The 19,742-nt window shown below is 32.8% G+C and overlaps 3 protein-coding genes across 4 annotated transcripts; 1 reads left to right on the top strand and 2 right to left on the bottom strand.

Moving 5' to 3' along the window:
• Positions 1 to 4,512: 4,512 nt before the first annotated feature.
• On the bottom strand, positions 4,513 to 10,250 carry LOC133190727 (WD repeat-containing protein 37-like). 2 transcript variants are annotated; one of them, XM_061326417.1, is made up of 13 exons: positions 10,194 to 10,250; positions 8,892 to 9,090; positions 8,166 to 8,236; positions 7,828 to 7,935; positions 7,545 to 7,574; positions 7,245 to 7,439; positions 6,892 to 7,079; positions 6,585 to 6,642; positions 6,249 to 6,437; positions 5,981 to 6,119; positions 5,647 to 5,781; positions 5,151 to 5,265; positions 4,513 to 4,917 (listed from the first exon to the last, which is right to left on the bottom strand). In XM_061326417.1, exons 2-13 carry the CDS (start codon positions 9,023 to 9,025, stop codon positions 4,795 to 4,797), a joined length of 1,485 nt encoding a protein of 494 aa, XP_061182401.1. In that variant the 5' UTR covers positions 9,026 to 9,090; positions 10,194 to 10,250; the 3' UTR covers positions 4,513 to 4,794. The 2 variants fall into 2 exon arrangements, with proteins under 2 accessions (XP_061182401.1, XP_061182409.1); XM_061326425.1 differs by lacking the exon at positions 7,545 to 7,574.
• A 2,987-nt stretch (positions 10,251 to 13,237) lies between these two features.
• On the bottom strand, positions 13,238 to 15,267 carry LOC133178850 (perlucin-like protein). Its single transcript, XM_061313527.1, has 5 exons — positions 15,222 to 15,267; positions 14,892 to 15,046; positions 14,637 to 14,727; positions 13,401 to 13,630; positions 13,238 to 13,299 (listed from the first exon to the last, which is right to left on the bottom strand). The coding sequence occupies exons 1-5, from the start codon at positions 15,265 to 15,267 to the stop codon at positions 13,273 to 13,275; spliced, it is 549 nt and encodes a 182-aa protein (XP_061169511.1). The 3' UTR covers positions 13,238 to 13,272.
• Positions 15,268 to 15,576: 309 nt separating this feature from the next.
• LOC133197200 (perlucin-like protein) lies at positions 15,577 to 17,059 on the top strand. Its single transcript, XM_061333110.1, has 5 exons — positions 15,577 to 15,625; positions 16,025 to 16,176; positions 16,404 to 16,494; positions 16,593 to 16,822; positions 17,033 to 17,059. Exons 1-5 carry the CDS (start codon positions 15,577 to 15,579, stop codon positions 17,057 to 17,059), a joined length of 549 nt encoding a protein of 182 aa, XP_061189094.1.
• The last annotated feature ends 2,683 nt before the right edge of the window (positions 17,060 to 19,742 follow it).

Below are 19,742 nucleotides of genomic sequence, written 5' to 3'. Positions count from 1 at the left end.
ACCTATTAGTATTGGTGCTTGATGAATTAAGAATGACAGTGGAATCATAGGCTATAAAATACTTTTTTTCAACTTTTTGGAAATTATGCCTGATCTCTTAAACAGAAATTTTAAAGGACCAAGAATAGAAGAAAAAAAATATGAGAAATGCCTAGGTTTCGTTTGGCAAAAGCTTAGTCTTTCGCCGAAAGAAATAATTTGTATAGACCATCGCGGGATGCTATCTAAATAAGTTAGTGAATGGCGAGTGTCGAATTGACAAGCTATTTTTCGTGGTGTCTGATAGTTCGGGGTAGGAGGTATGGCGATAAAATCTTTATAAATTTGGTAACTTGGTATTACTTCTGGCCTTAAAGTGTAAAAAGAGTTACTATCCAGGTGGAAATTGACCGATAACATTGTACAGTATGATGGCCTATACTTTTAATCATCCTTGTAATCAAGTGATCGGTTGGTATTAGATTGAAATAATGTGATAAATTTAAAGTAAAATATAAGAAGAGACTCTTTAAAGAGCAACTTTAAAAATTGATTTGGAGAAAGTTTTATTAAATGGATTTCTATTGTTACAATTGTAATCCTTCCGTCAGATAAGTTCAAGGATTTCACGCCAATACGAATATATCTGTAGAATACAATCTTATGTCCGGTTTGTTCTATTAGAATTTAATTAATATAATGTTTACATGGACACCGGACTTCCAACTCTTCCCGAACTCTTACCCAAAATTGGTTTCTTTCATTTGATCTTCCTTACAGTTTAAGTACCTGCCTACATTGTATCTTTAAGGTAGTGGCAATACTCAAAATACATAAAACTATATATCGACCTTCGACTTTATTACAAAAGACATCCCATTAAATGTTTTAAGGATTCTGTGGCTTTAAGAGCTTATAAACCGGTTGTATAATATTTTACGACCTTTGAAACTACAATTAAACTTTTGACGTCAATATCGAGCATGGACGTTAAATAGGATCTGCGACACCTTAGTGAGAAAAAAAAACCTTGAACCAACTTTAACCTCCGTTGAATATATCAGGTGCATGTTGATTAGACATAAATTAGCAATATAAAAAGATCAATGTAAGGTATCCCTTTTTTGTTCACAAGGAAATTTTTGTTTTATTTCCAATACCACTTAAAACGTGGACAAGGTCAATTAATTCTTCACTTATTATGGACAAACGAGACATTCATCAATTTTACTGTCCATGGGTCACTTACACCTGTTAAAGTGGTATCTTTTAGGAAAATGTTTGGTATATCAGATAACAATAAAATGTAAATTAGATTACAAAAAATTTGACTGCTGAACAGTTATAAAATGTGATCAGCTACGATGGATTTATAGGGTGCTGAACGATTTCTTTTTTGTTGTACATCCATAAATAAATATATGTAGTAGGCTAATTTTCGTTTGAGTAGGAGAATTTAAATGTTTTCTTCAAGTTGCAACTAATTATACTATTTTTACCTTTGAAAGTTAAATTATCCTTATCGAAATTAAATCTGCACTAAAATAGCTGAAGTAGAATATTCTATCATGATCGCTCAAACTTCTTGCACATTTAAGTCTTAATTGTTCAGTAAAGGAGATTTTCTCCTTTTCTTTGAATATGTTTTACTTTCAAAAAATATTTTTTTCTGTAAACTATGAAACTATTAAAATTTTTGTGTATAGTTTTTCTACACATTGAAAAGAATAATGAAATCGTATTATTTTCATTTTCAAAGATAGTAAAAATAAAGATTACAAATTAGGAAAATATAACATATAGGCTATAGCCACTATTTTAAAAAGAATGAGAGTTCCAAACAAAGTTAACATGTATTTGGCATTTTTCTATGATAGAAAATTCCACAATATTGAATCGGTGGTGAAAACCTGCATTGCAAGTCCCGTCACGTATTCAAATGATACATATTTTATCACTAAGAAAAAAAAAAAACTAAAATAAGAGCCATAGAGATTTCACAGAAAACGGTTTGAAAAATACGATCATTGATACCTAGAATATTTATTTTTTTTTTATCTCGACAAGGCAATTAGACCTCCTGCCGATTAAAAAAAAACAAGTAAAAAATATCAGCAAAAACATGTTTTTCATGTTGTTAAACTATATCTGTTTATATCTCCTACTTGGAAATTTAATTGAAAAAAAAATATTTCAGGTAGAATTCTGCACACAAGCAGGTAAAAACAAGAACTTTTAAGTGCACGTTATAACGAAATACAGGATATTCCTGTTTACTGTTTAACTCAACATTAATTTATTTTCATGAATCAGCAGAAATAGCCAGCGTTGGCGACTTCTAAGAAAATGCAATCATCATTTGGACAATTTATACCTACTAATACATTGATAAATATATAGGTAAAAGACTTCACTTAAAAAAAAGGTATTTGATGTGTTCATGATCAGTCTTTTTCCACTTCAAATTTTATCGCAATATATCTCTCTGTCATAGGACATTTGTCATCTTAAAATGGAGTAAAAATGTTTTATCTGGTTTGTAATTGTAATACCATGCAGGTTAAAAAAAGAGTGGATAAGATTCAGGTCTAAAAAGATAATATTACTGGGAGGAGCGGGGGGGGGGGGGGGGTCATCGTTATACTAAAAACCAAGGAAGTCATATTTATAAACGTATATCATAATAATTAAAGAACAATTTTTAAAAACCAACTAGAAATTGAATGCTATAACGTGAGTACATTATATTGCTAGATTCCATTTAGCTACCACTAAGAGGATCTTCATTGAAAAAAAAATAATAAACCGACAAACCAAAAAATTCTATGTTAGCCATCTTACATGACCATGTCGAATGTAACAATTACTAGTAGTTCGCAAACAGTTTTCACTGAAATGCTTCATAAACTCATTCCCTAAAGTTTATTATTTTTTCCTGCAGAGAGCTTAGGGCTTATGGTTTAAATGTCACTCGTGTAAATATCTACTAGTGCTCATGAAACATGCACTGAACACATGCTCATCAGCATACCAATTAAATCTTCACCAGCAGATTTGTACTTCTCTGTCTTCTTAAGCAGAGTCTCCTTACACACAAGACCAGACATTCAATCTTCAATGTCACTTCGTGCAGAGAGTCAAGTATTGATCAGCAATTCTGCCATGAAGGACAACTCGACTGACAATACAATACACTTTAATGTGAATAAATTATGCTTTCATTAGAGTGCAGTATGATTTAGGACAACAGTCAATTCAATTATACAAATAGGAATCTCTACTTCAGTTTTACTGAACAAAATACTACCAACAACATAGAAACTCTATTTTAAATAGCAATATACATGTAGACTATTCATAACTTCTCTTAAATAACTATATACATGTTAATAATTTCAATACAATTGAAATGCTTTTACTATTTTTAAAAGCATTAGGATGAATTAATGTACTAAAGTTTCTTTGCAAGTACGAACTCTGAACCCAATACATAACGAATCCTACAATACCAAACATTATGAAGCCATTTTTCGTGTACTTCAAATTCCTTCTCACTGGACTCGATTGCAAAGATTTATTACTAAAGTAAATTCCCATTCCACCTTAGTTAATTTTCAGACACCAAGTATGAGAAATGGGAACTTGTGTTGTATAAACATAGCAAATGCTAATTATTATCTTACAACAATTACATGTACTTAGTACTATTTTTATGTTGTTCAAAAGGCAGCAAGGAAAAAAATCTCAGAAATATGATACATGTATTTGCAGGTTTAAGAAAAATTGTTTTAGATACATATAAAATTAATATATATTTAGCTTATGCTTTAAAAGGTAGTGGATTTGAATTTAATCTTTTTTATGTGGAATTAATAATGATAAATCCATAATGAAAGCAAAAGAATGGAATTTTTAAATAATTGAAACCAATAATATATTTATATAATATGTATCCTTTGAAAACTTGACTTATGTACCATGGTAAATTTTATTCCCATTTTACAATGATATTTGAATTTAAAATAAAATCAAATATGGTAATTGGATTAATATATATATTTGAAGATTTACTATATTCACTCCTATATCATTGAAGCTGAAAAAATATCATGGTTAAAGTAAAATTTTATTTTATTACTTTAGATTTTGCTTAAGTTGTAGTAATTCCTAAATTTTTGATTTATTTACAAAAGTTTTGTTCCAATTTCACCTATATCAAAATTCTCCATTTCACTTGACATGTAGTTCTTTGAAATGGAATTCACAGGGAACACACCCATTTTAAATACAAACCTCACTCAAGACTCGGTTGAAAACATTTTTCTTCAATAAAGAAAGGTAAATGAGACAAAGTTTAAGAAAAACACAAAAGGTGTTCAAACACTCAATAGTCAATACTATGAGAACATCTTAATTTGAAGTAACACAAAATTAAGATATTTTTGTTTTTTATGATGTTCTGACTAATTAGGCATCTGTATGCATTAATCTCAATACTGAACTAAAAAAGTCAGGACAAAACAAACACAAAACTGACATAAACACTTATTTGTTGAACAGTCTTTGAGTCAAAATGCTATTACATACGAAAAATTAACCTTTTGATGTTCAAGGATAAAATTCAATAGACTTTAAAGTAATAAATATTGCACTAATTCAACATCACTTCTTAAAAAATAACCTCTTTTATAGGAGTACTATTTATGTGTTTGAACTTGAGCTGCTATATTTTTATGTATACTTATTTACATAATACTTTATATATACCAGTACAGAAGGGTTTCTACTGAAAATTAACAGAACTCCCCAGTCTATTCAGTCCTTTTCTCGGAGGTTGATGTTCCAGCCCAAGACTTTTCTGTCAAATCCACAGGAGAACAGGTTACACACTGGATGATCCTCTGTCCAGGCTACGGAGGTCACCATCTTACTATGACCCTGTCAAAGTTTAAAGTTCGGAATAAATATGGTCCATAACATACACTAATTAAATTACACGCATATTTCATCTACTGCTATACAAGACGAGCATTATCAGGTGAAGGAAAATGAGCGTACAGTTTTATTAATACCGTTATGTCTGAGCTTTGCGAACAGAACATTGATACTTCTCTTCTTATATTTGTGTGCGTATGTGACAGCAGTCATCACACTCTATTATATTTATGTACCTGTCTATTACTTCTAGGAAGTCGTCCTATTCTGTTTCCGTTGATGTCATAGATTCTGATGTGTCTGTTGTCATGTGGTATCGCAATCAAACTCTGGCTTGAAGAAACAGACAACCTGAAAATGCCAAATAAATAAAATAAATGTGTGGTGAGTCAAGAAAGATAACTCTTTTGCACTGTACCACCAGGAAAGAGTGGGTTGTAAAGAAAGGTAAGTCTTGAAAAGTTCCTATGAATTTTTGTGTATAGATATGAAGCACATTGCAAGACAGTGTTGATTTTGAACTGCCCATTTTCTCTAACTAACTGCATTTTATGTGGACCATTTTGTTATTTATACAATTAAATTTCAGAGCAATTTGTGAATACTTTACACAGTCTAATTAGCATAAATGGATAAGAAAACTGATTTGTAAACTGATGCCAAATGGCAACCTAAATGCAAATTTTATCTAGAATGTTGTAAAAGGCATCTGTACAAAAAGAAACCTTTTACCTGTTTACAGAAGAGTCTATCCTAATGGCAGCCAAAGGAGATCTCATGTTTTTGACGTCCCATACTTTGACTGTCCGATCATCACTTCCTGATACAACTTTATCTGAGCCAGCAAACAATGCACTGGTCACTGGTCTGTAGTCAAACATTTATTTTTGTGTAAAAGTAACTTATATTCAATATATGTAGATTAGCTTCACATAAATACACAATCAAAAAGCTGCAACCCTGAATTTCAAAGTAGTTTGGATGTTCCATGCAATTTTTAGCTTTAAAGATTGGTGTAATAATCTTGTTTAAATTTGTAACATATAATGAATTATTAGGTACATACTGGTTGTGGCCTTGACATACATTGACCTGCATGCTTGGACTGCGGAAGTCCCACAGTCTGAAGGTTGTGTCCTTCGAGGAGGTCACCACTAGTTTCTGTGAATGATGTGTTCGTACATCTGTCAATTCCTGGTCATGCCCTAGAATTACAAAAAAATATTCTAACTTGTCAATTAGAGCTAATCTGCACACCATCACACTAAAGTTGATTCAAATGAAAATGATCTGCTTCCAACAAAATCTGAGATGTCATCATTATTTAGACCCACCAGTTAAGGAATTGATCTGTTCTCCAGTTTCAGCATCAAACAAAAGAGCTGTTCTATCCCATGATGCCGTGATGACCTGGTTTCCTTCCAACATCCAATCAGCTGCTACCACCACTCCAGAGTGTCCGACAAGTTCCATTGATGGTGTCCTTAGAATGGCAGCCTCCCAGGCCTGCTCTACACTCTCAGATAGAGATGAAAAATAGAACAAAACCAGTATGTAAAACATGGGATTGTTTGAAATATTTAAACTCAAAAGGTGGGATAGCTTCGATGGTAAAGCACATAATAGTTAATTTCACTATCAAACAAAACAGGTTTGTAACTTGTAAGTACCTTCTGGTTGCTCCTCTTTTTCTGAGTTGTCTACATCATCATCAACAGACACGGCTCGCTGTTTAGACAGGCAAAAATTATACGTTTACATATAGTTATGAGTTTGCTGTCCTAATAGATGTCTTTTTCTTGTTTTTTTTTTACATACTTCAGAGATAAAAAAAAAAAAAAGATAAATTGGTTTATTAATGTCAAATTCTATCAGTTATGATGAAAGAATATGTATATACCAGATGCAAAGTGATACAGTATCAAAAATGAATTTGAAGAATTTTAATTTTGATAGACTGAAAGATTGCAGACTTACTCCAAATCTCTTGCTTGCCTCTGGGAGGGTGACATGTGCCCCCCAGATGTGGGCAGTATGATCACCAGATGATGTCAAGGCTAGCTCTCGGTCTGGGTGAAACCTGATTGAGTTGACTGATCCTTGGTGTCCTAAGTACTGAAGCAAACACTGCTGGGTCTGTATGGACCAGATCCTTGCTGTATGGTCTTATAGAAATAAATCAGATTGTCAAGACAATTAATGATGCAATTAATCAATGTGTTTGTGTTATTTAAAAGAAACAAGTATGTCTAGGTGATAATAATCATATACCAGTAAATACAATTGTCTGTCTAACTTTATTCTTCAGGTACCCAATTGGTCATCCTTACCAGCAGAAGCTGTCCCAAGCACCTGTTGTCCTGGCTGGTTCGCACGAGACACCATTACCTCCCAAATCCCATCTCTGTGACCTTCAAACTTCCGCACCACAGAAAATAAGAGCGACGAGTTCCGGAAACTGGAGACTAGTTTACTAGTGGAAGCCTTGTATGTAGTTTTAATCTTCTGGGAAATCTGACTAGCTGCTGCAAGCAGAAGAAAAATATTCAACTAAACAGGTAACTTTACCATGTTATGGACAGTAATGTCAGGGTTATACATGTTAACTGAGCAGTAAAAGTAGGCTTTACCAGAAGATTGTCGGGTGATATCATGTCCTGCTGCAAGTTAAGAAATTTTACAAATTAAATTTTTGTCTGGACTAAGACTATTCAACAGAATTAGGGTAGTGAAAGGAGGTGAACTGCAAGTGAATAAAATGACCCTAAACATCAAGGTGTTTTTAATAAACAAAATACAAATCATTGCTTTGATATTTACTTTCCTTTTCTGGATACTTTGTATACAATGTAAACATAACAAACACACATGCCCAACATCATGCATTATAAATGGAAAATTGAATACACTTACATCGTTTTGGCTTGAGGCTGATATCAGAATTATCTGTATTATCTATAGAACTAGCCTCTCTGTGGGTAGCCTCTACTCTCTCTGTCTGGGCATCTAATCTCTCTTGCACTAAAGAAATGATCAGCAAAAAAAAAAAAAAAAAAAAAATAGCTGTAAGTATGAAATATGGTTAAAATCTGATCATGCATAATTACATAAATTCACAGCAAAAATGCATATTTTTAAAAAAAATATCATTCACAGATTTCTTAATACAAGACACCTTTAAAATATCTGCATCAACGGTGTCTTTTAAAAGTTTGTTAGATATATACATACATACAGACATAAATACTTACATGCAAGATTTTCAGCATAAAGAGTTTCAAATTCCTTCTCAATCTGTGAAAAAAGATCATGCAGTCTCTTTCTACAATACAAATTGAAATATAAATATTAGTTTTACATTGACTTATCTTATGTTCATGAAGTTTATATAAAATATGAAAAAAGTACATTGATAATGATTGAAATTCTAAAGTGGAATGATTTGTTTAAATTAGGGATCGCAATTTGTAACCAGTAAGTTGGTAACAGTGACAATTAATACAAAATAAACTTGTGTGACATCTGGTCTGAAATGTTTTTAGTGTCCCTGTTTTATGGACTTCTTAATTTTCCTTGCATGATAAAATGAAATATAAATTATATGTAGTGTTCAGTTCAAACTGAAGAGAATATTTCTAATGTCTTTCTTATAGTTTTCTTGTGTACCACATATGAAAAGAATTTTATACTTGAAAAGGTATATGTCAAGAAAATATGTAGATTGTATTTGATAGTTAACTGCTTAATCATGTTAATAGGTTGCAACATCTCCTGGTTAACCAATCAACATGTATTTTATTGTCATCCCTTGTTTAAAAATACATGACGAACTTTATCATCTGCATTTTTTTCCAATCATCTTGTATGTTGCAATAAAAAAATCATCAATTCATATGTTGATTGACAAATTGTAACCATCAGTGCATTTGATGCAAAATTTCCACCTCTATACCAAACAGGAAGACACTGTATCTTACCTGACATGAGGGGGCATCATATCCACATCAGAGTCAAACCTCAGCATGGGAGGGGAGTGAACCTCCTCACTGGTCTGGGCCCTCCTTCGACTGCCCTTTAACTTTGACACTGGTTTATTACTGTCTACTGGCATTGTCAATAGTGGGGGATATTCTGACTGGGGTTAATTGTACATTTTTCCTCACATCAGCATCTTGCCTGAAAATTTCAAATAATATCAAAAAACTGATATGTAATCAATTATGCAAGTATTCTATCCAAGCATTCTTTAGAAACTATAAAAGTAATCATGCAGGCATATATAAATAAAAAAAAAATAAATTTTCAAGAGTTGAAATTAAGTAAAACATGTATTCATAAATTCAGTAAAATTTCACAAATAGTATTATTATACATCAGAATAATACCAGTAAATCTGATTGATCTAGAGCATGTCACGTGTAGGGAGACAATTCGTGATGTCTCCCTCACATGCAGGGTGACACCTGTGTTGTCTCCCTATGGATGACAATAAAATAGTGCAAGCAAGCATGCAGGGTGACAACTGTGTTGTTTCCATTTGGATTAAAATATGTTGAAAATGAAATAACTCTGATATAATTAATATATACATGTATATGGGATTGGTAAACAATGAATTCTCACAGTGACTACACCCTCTGGTGATAACCCCACTCAGATCTGATATTCTTTTATATCTCCCAACTAAATAGTCCATAATGGTTTGGGGATAATTTTTTCATGTATTCCTCTCCATTCTCCAATCTTGTAGAGTTTTCATGCAAATTAACACCCAGGATTTGTTGTTCAAGTGCACAAGATGATAAACAACAAGTTTGACCTGTTTTAAAGATGTGCCTAAATTATTATTCATTTTATTTTCAAAGACAGGTAAAAGTAGGTAGAAGTAGGTACATCAAGTAGGTTTAAATACCTAGGTAACTATTAATAGCTAAGTAGGTAGAAATAGTCTTTGGACTGGACCTGGTTACAGCAGCAAAAGGTGGGGTGTACACATCTAGGGAGGGAGCTTCCGGCGTCTTTTAGGAGATGTAGACGGTTTTCTATATCTACACATTATGAAGATTTAATCTGCGATGATAATGATATATTTAACATGTCTATAACTTACGCATATGATATTTAATGTTTAAGTAGCATACCATTGTGCTGAAGAAGTTTATAAACATAAATGAACTGGCAGAGCAGCCTCTACCATGTCTACTGTTTTATGCCCTAGATAAATAAATGGAACAAAAATATGAGAGTTCGATATTTCCATAAGAAATGCATTTACCTACCAGAAAATACAGTGGTAGGTCTAGGAAAACATCGTTAAAAAAAAGAATAAATAAAATTTTACCCGGAAATAAAAGATATGTAGATAAAAAGAAAAACCGAAAAAACCAGAATTGTTATTTCCGGATTTCTTAGAGCAGATGCTCTTACTCGGCACAACCTGGGTTCGAGCCCATATTGCATTAGCCAACACATTCAAAATTAAAAAAAAAAAAAAAAAAAGATTTAAGAACTGACGGAACAGTGTGCTCGGTTTCAGCATGTGTGTTTTTCAATGTCTCTCTAAATTACACTGAATGAAATCGCTGAAATTAGCAGTTTTTTTTTTTTTTTTTTTTTTTTTTTTTTTTTTTTTTTTTTTTTTTTTATAGATTTTTCAAAAACCATGCGAATAACAATTTTAGTCATGTTTATATAAGTAAAATGAATAAGTTAAACCGCATAGATTTTTAATTTTTCATTTAAAATTTTACAATAAGGCCAATCCAAGTTTTTTTTCTATGTTAGCGTCCGCGTGCGCCTTGGTTTTTGACATCACATATCAGAAAAAAAAAAAATCAAGAGTCCTGAAATTGATTATTCTGGTCAATATCTTTGAATTTTGTCAATTTCTGTAAACATTTGTCAACAATATGTCATAGTAGGTATATTTTAAGCATTCAATACCTTGATTTTACTAAAGAATAGATCTTCCTACGAGAAAATTAGATTGATGAAATTAAATCCTTTAAATGACGTAAATTTTATGGCTATAAAGTCTGTGTTTTATATTTTGGCTTGTGTGTGTGTGTGTGTGTGTGTGTGAGGGTGAGTGTGTGCGTGTGTGCCGTGTGTGTGTGAGGGAGGGAGGGTGTGTGTGTGTGTGTTGTTTTTGTTTTATTTTTTTTAATACGAAAGATGGGCGGACGCTAAACAGAGAAAACACATGGAATGGCCTAATATCCTGTATAGTGATAGAAATTTGTATAGAGTTTATAAAGGTAGTATTTTGATCATTAAAGAAAGTTTTAAAATTTCTTGATATTTTAGAAATTTGATATTTGCATGATTTACAATTAACCAAAATAGGTCCAAAGATATATACCAATCCAGGCATCCATTTTTGTTTGTTTGTATCATCTGCCCTTAATAATATCAGAACAGTGATCGTACATAAAAAGGGTCTTTTTATCTACAGAGAAACACTATATATGTTAAAACTGCTAATTTAAACCGTTTTCGATTTTTCTTTGATTTTCAATCATACGTACATTCATGACCCGAGCGCCTTTTATCCATAGGTAATTTGGTTCTGTATGCATAGGCGCTCCCTCGGGTTTATTGTTTTAATCACATTTCGATGCGAGCTCCATATATAACAGCTGGTTAATATCGGCAACAACAACAACAACCATGTTCGATGCTAAGCGCTAATCTTGACCATTTAAAAATCACGGAAAGGAGGTATCAAAATAAGAGGGGATAACACATAACATGTGAAGTATATATCAGTCGCGGAAAAGCAGACAGGTCGTGAAAATAAAATCGCGGAAAAGCAAGACGGCCAGTAGAGCATTTGCTAAACCCGGCAATGTTTCTTTGTTAGTCCCCTACCGGTGAAACCGGAGGAGACTATAGGTTTCCTCTGAGTCTGTCCGTCCGTCTGTCTGTCTGTCTGTCTGTCTGTCAGTCTGTCCCACTTGGTTTTCCGCACTTTTTTCCTAAACGCTTGCAGATATTGAGCTGATTTTTGGTATGTGAGTGTATCTTGATGACTTACAGATCAAGTTTGCATTTTGTTCCGCTTCATTGAATTTTGACGGAATTACGGCCTTTTCAATTTTTAGGGGTTTTCCGCAATTTTCTTCTTAACGCTTTCAGATATTGAGCTGTTTTTTGGTATGTGACTTAACTTTGATTAGTTATAGATCAAGTTTGCATTTCGTCCCGCTTCATTGATTTTTGACGGAATTATGGTATTTTCAATTCTTAACGGGAACCAGATTACACTTGCCGGTAGGGGACTAGTATTGCTAATGCAATACTCTCAGAATGCTTGTTTAAAAGGAATTTTAAGAAGTTTAGGAATCCATAGGTAGGGTAGATCGAACTCACCTTGGTTAGATGGAATGCTAAAAGCATTTAGGACTGATTTGTGATTTTAAAGAATTTCACCTTTAGAAAGTGATCATGAACTGTGAGTATAAGTAGAATTTAAACCAAGTTTTTCCAAAATACAGTTAAAATAACTAGCCTTATAAACAAAGGCAACACGCTTGTTACAAGCCTTGTCTGCTGAAACCATAACATATTGTTCATGTAGTCTCTCTGATTCTTTTAGCACCTCATAATTTTTATGAAAACGGAAGGATAGATGGTTCGCATATTGCCTTTTAACTTTCTAACACGATTTTTTTAATACATGTAAAATTCTACTATGTTACATCCATTCTGACAAAGTATTCAGGTCCCTTCTTCATATTTAACCCAACGTCAGGCATAATCTTCGACAAAATTCATAATAGAAATGGAAATATCAGGACTCCCTTTATTTGGAACACTTTAAGATGATAGCTCTTAGGTCGTCATTATCAACTATATCAACATATAGGTAATGACATCTCCAGCGGGAATGTAGTTGAAAAAAAGAATAAAAGCAAGAACAATAATAGATGTTCAATATTTAAGTATTGTAAGGTTTGTTTATAATTGAAAAGTCTGAAAGCAACAGTTTGAAGACATCTGTAGAAAATGCAGAGTGTAGACTTCAACTCGAAATGTGGTGCAGAATTGATCTTTTTTATGATTGAAAGTGTTACGTATGTTCGGAGCATCTATTCATATGTTTCCAAAAACAATAAAAATGTAGACGGATGTATATACCGTCTTTTATCAGAAAGTGCGAGGTTATGAATGATTTGTATCTTGATTGATCTACTGTTCAAGCCAGACGAAAATGTTCCAAGCACGAGCTGATCAATGATTTATTTATCTGTGACATGCCTTTTTAGAGAAATAATTATGATCGATAATAAATAAGGTAGGAACATATCAAAATATGTTGACGTGGATTTATTTGTTAATTTATGTAATATATAACATCTAGTATTGGCACTTGCAAGGCTTTCCCTGTTAAAACAAAGAAAAAACAACGCATATTATTAAAGACATCATAACGATTTTCATATATTGGAAAGATGTGCAGTTAGGTAAATGATACAAGTCCTTACCAATTTCATTTCACAGACATAGTAGTTCCTATGAGCACAGCTGTCCACATGCCAATGGTATTTGTAATGCTGCCAGAAAACTCCACAATTCCAGTCTCCCTTTTTATGGTACACGGGCTCGCTACCATACCAGTCAAACTTGTGGCATCGCCTCTTTGTGAATCCCCAGCTCCATCTGTGAGCGTTAGGGTAAAGACAGTCGTTTAGGGCCATCCATGCTCCAGGGGACACTTTAAAAAGTCATACCAAATGTATTGAAAATTTTCTTTTTTTTGTAATTAAGACTTTTTATGATTTACAGTATGAAAAATATATTCAACATTCTTTCTCTGACAAAATAACTTTCCTTTCTCTGAGAGGAATCATTGCTCTTTTCAAAAGGATAACAAAATAATCTAGGTTTATTCAAATGAAATAGAAGTTGAATAACTAAATATATGAAAAATAATTTAAAGACATATGTGTACACAATTCAAGACACATGTATTTTATTCCAGAGTAAACAGAAAATTGTCTTGCTCAGGTTAAATTTTGCAACTTTATTACAAGTATAACAAAATCATATATAGTCATACTTAGTGTAGATTTAAAAACTGTTTCAATAATTGGTGTCTCTTTGCCTGGAAACCACAAAGAAATGATTTTAACTTATCCAGCTCTCAATAATAGCCTTCATAATCCACTCTGTGACGTATAGGAATCACGTTATAGCAAAGCTTTTTATGAATACAACTTTTGGCGTTAGTTTTTGGATTTTATATTTTTGAACATTAATATGTAAATTATTAATATCTCATATGCAAGATACTCATTTGCATTAAATACTTAAAAAAAACCCACTCAAATACATTTATTACATTTCGCAAATTCTAATGGCCTTGTTAGCAAATACAGTCGGTTGTTAAGTCGAATACTGACTTACTTTTTTTCCATATAAATTATTAGGCCATTATTTTCACACTGAATTGTCTGTGGATTTTTCTGTTTACCCGATCACGACAAGGAGCACACGGCGGGTGTGACAAGTGGACAGGGAATGCTTACTCCTCATTGCCATCTGATCCCATCGATCTCTGATGTGTTTATAGGCCCGAGTTTGCTCTGCTCACAATTTGTATTGAAGTTCTGAGCTTGATTACTGTTCGTTATCTTCATATTTCATTCATTCTTATAAGAACAATGAATCTCTTAGATAGAGACGATTTCTTGGTTCTATTCAGTTATTAACATTCCTACCTCCATACATGGCCAGATGATGCCTGACATATGTATTTTCATGAGCTTCATCCACATTACACAGGAATCCTCCCATGGAAGCACATTTCATCTACAATTTACCAAAAATTACAATGCTATTTATTTCATTGTGCTGTATGAAAATTGAATAACTGACTGGCGAGCTTGTGTTTTTCTCTGAAATTAGTTACTCCTTCACAATTGAAGTCAGCTAATTCAGCCAATTACTAGCTATTATAATGTAAGACTGTATACCTCTGCCTGCCACCATGAAAGTCTGTCTCGACTGAAATAATAACAGCTCCCGTGGTACAGTGACCAACCATACGGGCAACTTCCCGTGGCGACTTTTGCAGCAACATACCCAAATTTGTTGTATTTAGGGGCATAGTCGTAACTCGCGTTGACTACTAAATTAAATGAAATATAGTTACATGTCTCTTAGGACAAAGTAAAAGAGAACTGTCTTAACCAAGGTATATTTAGAATTGTGATGAATACTGCAATATAAATGTTCAATAATAGTATGAAAAAGCAATTAAAAATAAGTTAAACTATTAAAAATTATAAACATTACAGTTCTACCTGCACAAAGGCTTATCAGAAGAACGACCGCAATAAAGGCGTTCATGGTTTCAGTCTCAATAGTAACTGTATATTACCAGTTCAACATCAACATATATACCTGTCGGTTTATGGTGCATTTAGCAAAACATGTAAAACGATTAAGATTTTATTGTAATGATTAATAATTGAGATATGAGCTAACACACACATATTTGCTGAATTTGCACGATCAAAGTGTTGTTGTCTTCTACTTAAGGCTTACAGACGGCTGAACTCACATGATTCTGGCCGGCTCGTGAAAGGTTAATTATAGCCCAAACACTATATAAGTTCGTCGTCTTTCTTCTAAAGAATCACTAACTGAATCTGTAAAATGAATCAAGTTATTCTAATCAGTTTGATCCTAAGTGCCATAGTAGCAGGTGAGTAGAATTGCCAATAAGTATATCCTTTATTATAAAAGTAAGGAACATCAGTAGGATACTATTGTACGTGTGTAATCTCGGATAAATTTTTCAATTATATTGCAAGAAATATTTTTTTTAATATTGTACAATCGACATGTCCTATGTTAAGTTGTTGAAAATATGTAAAGCAAAGAGTAAAAGATGAAATGTATCTGGTCATTTCTTTTTGCAACTTACAACTAATGGACTCTAATAATGAAAAAATGATCGTCATGGGAATTTTAAAATTATAATTATGGTTAGTAGAAGACAATTTTGATAAACTGGATTCTTTTTTTTACCTTTTGATGACAACATTTATTTGTGATAAAACGTTTGGTTGAATTTCCGAGATCAAACCTTTTTGAAATTCAGTTTCTGAGGCTAGCTATGGAAACAGACCTAAATACCACGCCTTCAAGTATGCTGCCGCTCTCAGCTCAGGTGGATGTCCACATGGGTGGCACCAGTACAATAAACATTGTTACTGGTTCAGCAGAACCAAACTCAACTGGTACAGAGCATCTGTAAGTATATCCTTGAATTTTTTATCCCAAATTTCATAACATCCATACAAATTACTCATAACATTCACTATTGTTCTTATTATAAGTATAATAAATACAAAGATATAAAGAAGAGACGGTAGAAAACAAACAATATTGCAGTCGGTAAAGTATAATGCTTACATGTAATAAAGTAAAAAAAACAAACAGTTGAAGCATAGTTTGTAGCTTGCTTCTTTTATCTGTAGATGAGATGTGTCGCTATGGGAGGATACCTCGTCTCTGTTGACCAGTCCCACGAAAACACATATGTCCGACACATGTTGAGCGTCTATGGATGTAAGTCACAAGTAACCAATGAAAATTTCAACCGTAAGAATTATGTTTTGAAATTCATCTCTTTATGAATTGTAAAAAATTATTTATTTCTTGTGCAGTCAGAAGAGGAGCCTGGCTAGCTTTGAATGACGTTCTCAGACCAAACAAACATAGATGGTGCTGGGGATTCACCGTCAAGCCATGCCACAAATTTGACTGGTACGGTCAGGAACCAGTTTATCATGAACATGGGGACTACAATTGCGGTATCTTCTGGAAGTCTTACAAATACCACTGGCACGTTGACAGCTGTGGACAGGTTAACCATTTCGTTTGCGAGAAACCAATGGTAAGTCAATAAATTCACTAATGAACAACTAAAGTTCAAGTAATACTCTTTAAGATTGTAGAATGTCGTTCTTGTGTATAATAATTCATACATTGTTTTGTGCTTGTATTTAAGTATCGATGTAATGCGAAAGAGTTTTTAATCATCAATACTTTTACAAAATCTATTTAAAGCATATAAAATAGACATTTTTTTTTCTTCAACTTTTAGGGAAAGCCATGTCATTGTTCTTACTAGAGTGTGTTTCAAATAAAGAGTTGTTTTCCATGAGTCGTTCTACTTCTTTTATTCATCGAAATATCTCTTCAGAAGTTCAATTTCAGCCACATTTGAGAAGTTCACGAGGACGAATATTTCTTTAACAAATTCGCAAGTGAACAATATATAAGCCATTTACTGGAGTAGAGGATAGACTACAGTGCTTTTTTTTTTTTTTTAAATAATATTCACTTTTTTTAGAAACAAAGAAAATTGGCACAGACTAATGCTTTTGGTGACAATTAAATGAAGAATATAAAAAGATATAGTTTAATTCTGTTTATAATTCACATTATCATACCTTTACTAATTTTCCTCTGTAAAAATTCTACAGATTCAAATATTGTGAAGACCTTGATTTACGGCACGCTTTTTTTATCGGGCATTATTTCTTGTATTACATGCGTTCCCTCGCGAAAAGCATGGTATCCATTGATTAATCATATATGTCACTTCGAATCTTGTTTCTTTTTTAAACTTAAAACGTTTCAAACAACCCTATATGGCCTTGGAATATCAGTATCAAAAATTTGCATTTCGACATTTATTTTTTCCTTTGAATAGATTCACCGGGTGCCCAGAATCCAAATAACTACCTCAATAAAACTTGTTAACAGTACAATGTATTTTCATACAATTTATCAAATTAAAACAGATTTTTTAACGATTTTTCAACTGATAGGAAGATGGACGTTGTAATAGTGTGTTTGTAAGGTTATGATAAAATGAAGTTCTTTAAAAAAGGGTCATAAATAATTTTATAAAAGAAAACGTATAAAATATATGCTTTTAAAATTTTAATCACAGGAATTTAAAAATTTCAAAATTATTTTCTGATATTTTTTGTATAATGAAATATGGAGATAATGAACAGTATTCAAGCTCATAAGTCCATTCAAACAATACAAATCTGGAGCTGGGACATACACAGACCTTTAAAACATCAGAGGTGGGATCAGATGCCATGGAGGATTGAGCATCCCCTGCTGACCAGTCACATCCGCCGTGTGCTCCTTACCATGATCGGGTAAAACGAAAAAAAGCCGTAGAAAATTCAGTGTGTAATAATGGCCTAACAATTACTATGAAAAACGTCAGTCAGCATTTGGCTTAATGATAGATTGTATTTGCTTACAAGGTCATTGTATTGACCATAAAACTTGGAAAATGATAACTTTAAGCGAGACCGTTGATATTTTTGTTTGTTTGTTTATCAATAGCTTACCTCGTTTTAGAAATCGTTCGTGCGTAGAGCACATGCGTATCGAATCAACTGAGAGACATAAACCCCATATGCAGGTGATATAAGGGTATATTGCTACACGAGTAAGGGAAGCTGAAGATTGAAATTTTGAAGTCATCACGTTTATCATAAAGCTTTGTTGTTAGAGTACCATTAATAATAACCTTTTACTTTTCTAGTAAAATATCCAAATATGAAACAAATGTGCCAGACTCTGTGGAATCTTTTATTTCAAGTTCTCTGGGATATATCGAGTCGATATATGAATGAAAGTAACTATTGTTAAATGATAATATGTCGTCGATATATCGAAATGTCGACTTGAAGGCAACAGCAAGTGTTTTCTTCTTCTCATGTATGAGATTTTAAATGAAATATGGAAATAACGAAGATCATTCAAGCTCAAAGTTCATTAAAACAATACAAATCGGGTTCAGAGCAATCACGGACCTCAAAAAAAAAAAAAAAAAAAAAAAAATCAGAGGTGAGATCAGGTGCCATGGAAATGTGAGCATACCCTGCCGACCGGTCACTCCCGTTGTGTGCTCCGCGTCATGATTGGGAGATAACGGAATAAAATGTTTCAAATGAAAACAAAAATAGGTCTGCTTATACTGGGGCGTAATTGGTACCCATAGAAATTCCGACAGATTGCTCATATCTGTCATATTTTATAGTATCCATGAAAACAGGAAAAATTCGTAATTTTTTTCACATTTTGATATGACGCTTCTGGAAACCAGACTATAGAATTTTGTATTTCTTACATGTACATAGAATGCACAATTTAGTATAACTCATCATATATTATAATTTGAACAAAAAGTCTATTGTAGTATTTGTAAAACTTGCTTTGAAGTGCGAAAACTAGCACTTTCCCATATAATCCAATAGTAAATGTACCTGTATTTTGAGACGGTCCCTAAAATACCCAGATGATAGATTTTCCCTAAACTTAGCACGTGCACTGAAGTCATTGTAAGTTGCATATGATATAAAATTAAAGTGTTTTTCTATTTTAAACCCCCAGTCGGCTCAAGCTCCCTTCAATGATTAACAAATGTAACAAGCATTCTGAGAGTATTGCATTAGCAATACTAGTCCCCTACCGGCAAGTGTAATCTGGTTCCGTTCCCGTTAAGAATTGAAAATGCCATAATTGCGTCAAAAATTAATGAAGCGGGACGAAATGCAAACTTGATCTGTAACTAATCAAGGTAAAGCCACATACCAAAAATCAGCTCAATATCTACAAGCGTTTAGAAGAAAATTGCGGAAAACCCGTAAAAATTGAAAAGGCCGTAATTCCGTCAAAAATCAATGAAGCGGAACGAAATGCAAACTTGATCTGTAACTCATCAAGATACACTCACATACCAAAAATCAGCTCAATATCTGCAAGCGTTTAGGAAAAAAGTG

This window comes from Saccostrea echinata, unplaced genomic scaffold (genome assembly GCF_033153115.1).
Source record: "Saccostrea echinata isolate AGI-Se365-2 ecotype Australia unplaced genomic scaffold, CSIRO_AGI_Sech_v1 ptg000001l, whole genome shotgun sequence".
In the NCBI taxonomy this organism is placed as follows: domain Eukaryota; kingdom Metazoa; phylum Mollusca; class Bivalvia; order Ostreida; family Ostreidae; genus Saccostrea; species Saccostrea echinata.
The sequence above is the reverse complement of the archived record's forward strand: the minus strand, read 5'-3'. Positions and strand labels throughout refer to the sequence as shown.

Coding starts and splice junctions, on each gene's coding strand:
- LOC133178850 (XM_061313527.1), bottom strand. CDS start 15,267: ATGAACGCCTTTATTGCGGTCGTTCTTCTGATAAGCCTTTGTGCAG. Junction 14,728..14,891: donor TTTCATGGTGGCAGGCAGAG/GTATACAGTCTT, acceptor GGTAAATTGTAG/ATGAAATGTGCTTCCATGGG. Junction 13,300..13,400: donor ATGTCTGTGAAATGAAATTG/GTAAGGACTTGT, acceptor TTGTTTTAACAG/GGAAAGCCTTGCAAGTGCCA.
- LOC133197200 (XM_061333110.1), top strand. CDS start 15,577: ATGAATCAAGTTATTCTAATCAGTTTGATCCTAAGTGCCATAGTAGCA. Junction 16,177..16,403: donor TCAACTGGTACAGAGCATCT/GTAAGTATATCC, acceptor TTTTATCTGTAG/ATGAGATGTGTCGCTATGGG. Junction 16,495..16,592: donor CATGTTGAGCGTCTATGGAT/GTAAGTCACAAG, acceptor TTTCTTGTGCAG/TCAGAAGAGGAGCCTGGCTA.
- LOC133190727 (XM_061326417.1), bottom strand. CDS start 9,025: ATGCCAGTAGACAGTAATAAACCAGTGTCAAAGTTAAAGGGCAGTCGA. Junction 5,782..5,980: donor GTATGTCAAGGCCACAACCA/GTATGTACCTAA, acceptor GTTTGACTACAG/ACCAGTGACCAGTGCATTGT. Junction 5,266..5,646: donor ATAGACTCTTCTGTAAACAG/GTAAAAGGTTTC, acceptor TGGCATTTTCAG/GTTGTCTGTTTCTTCAAGCC.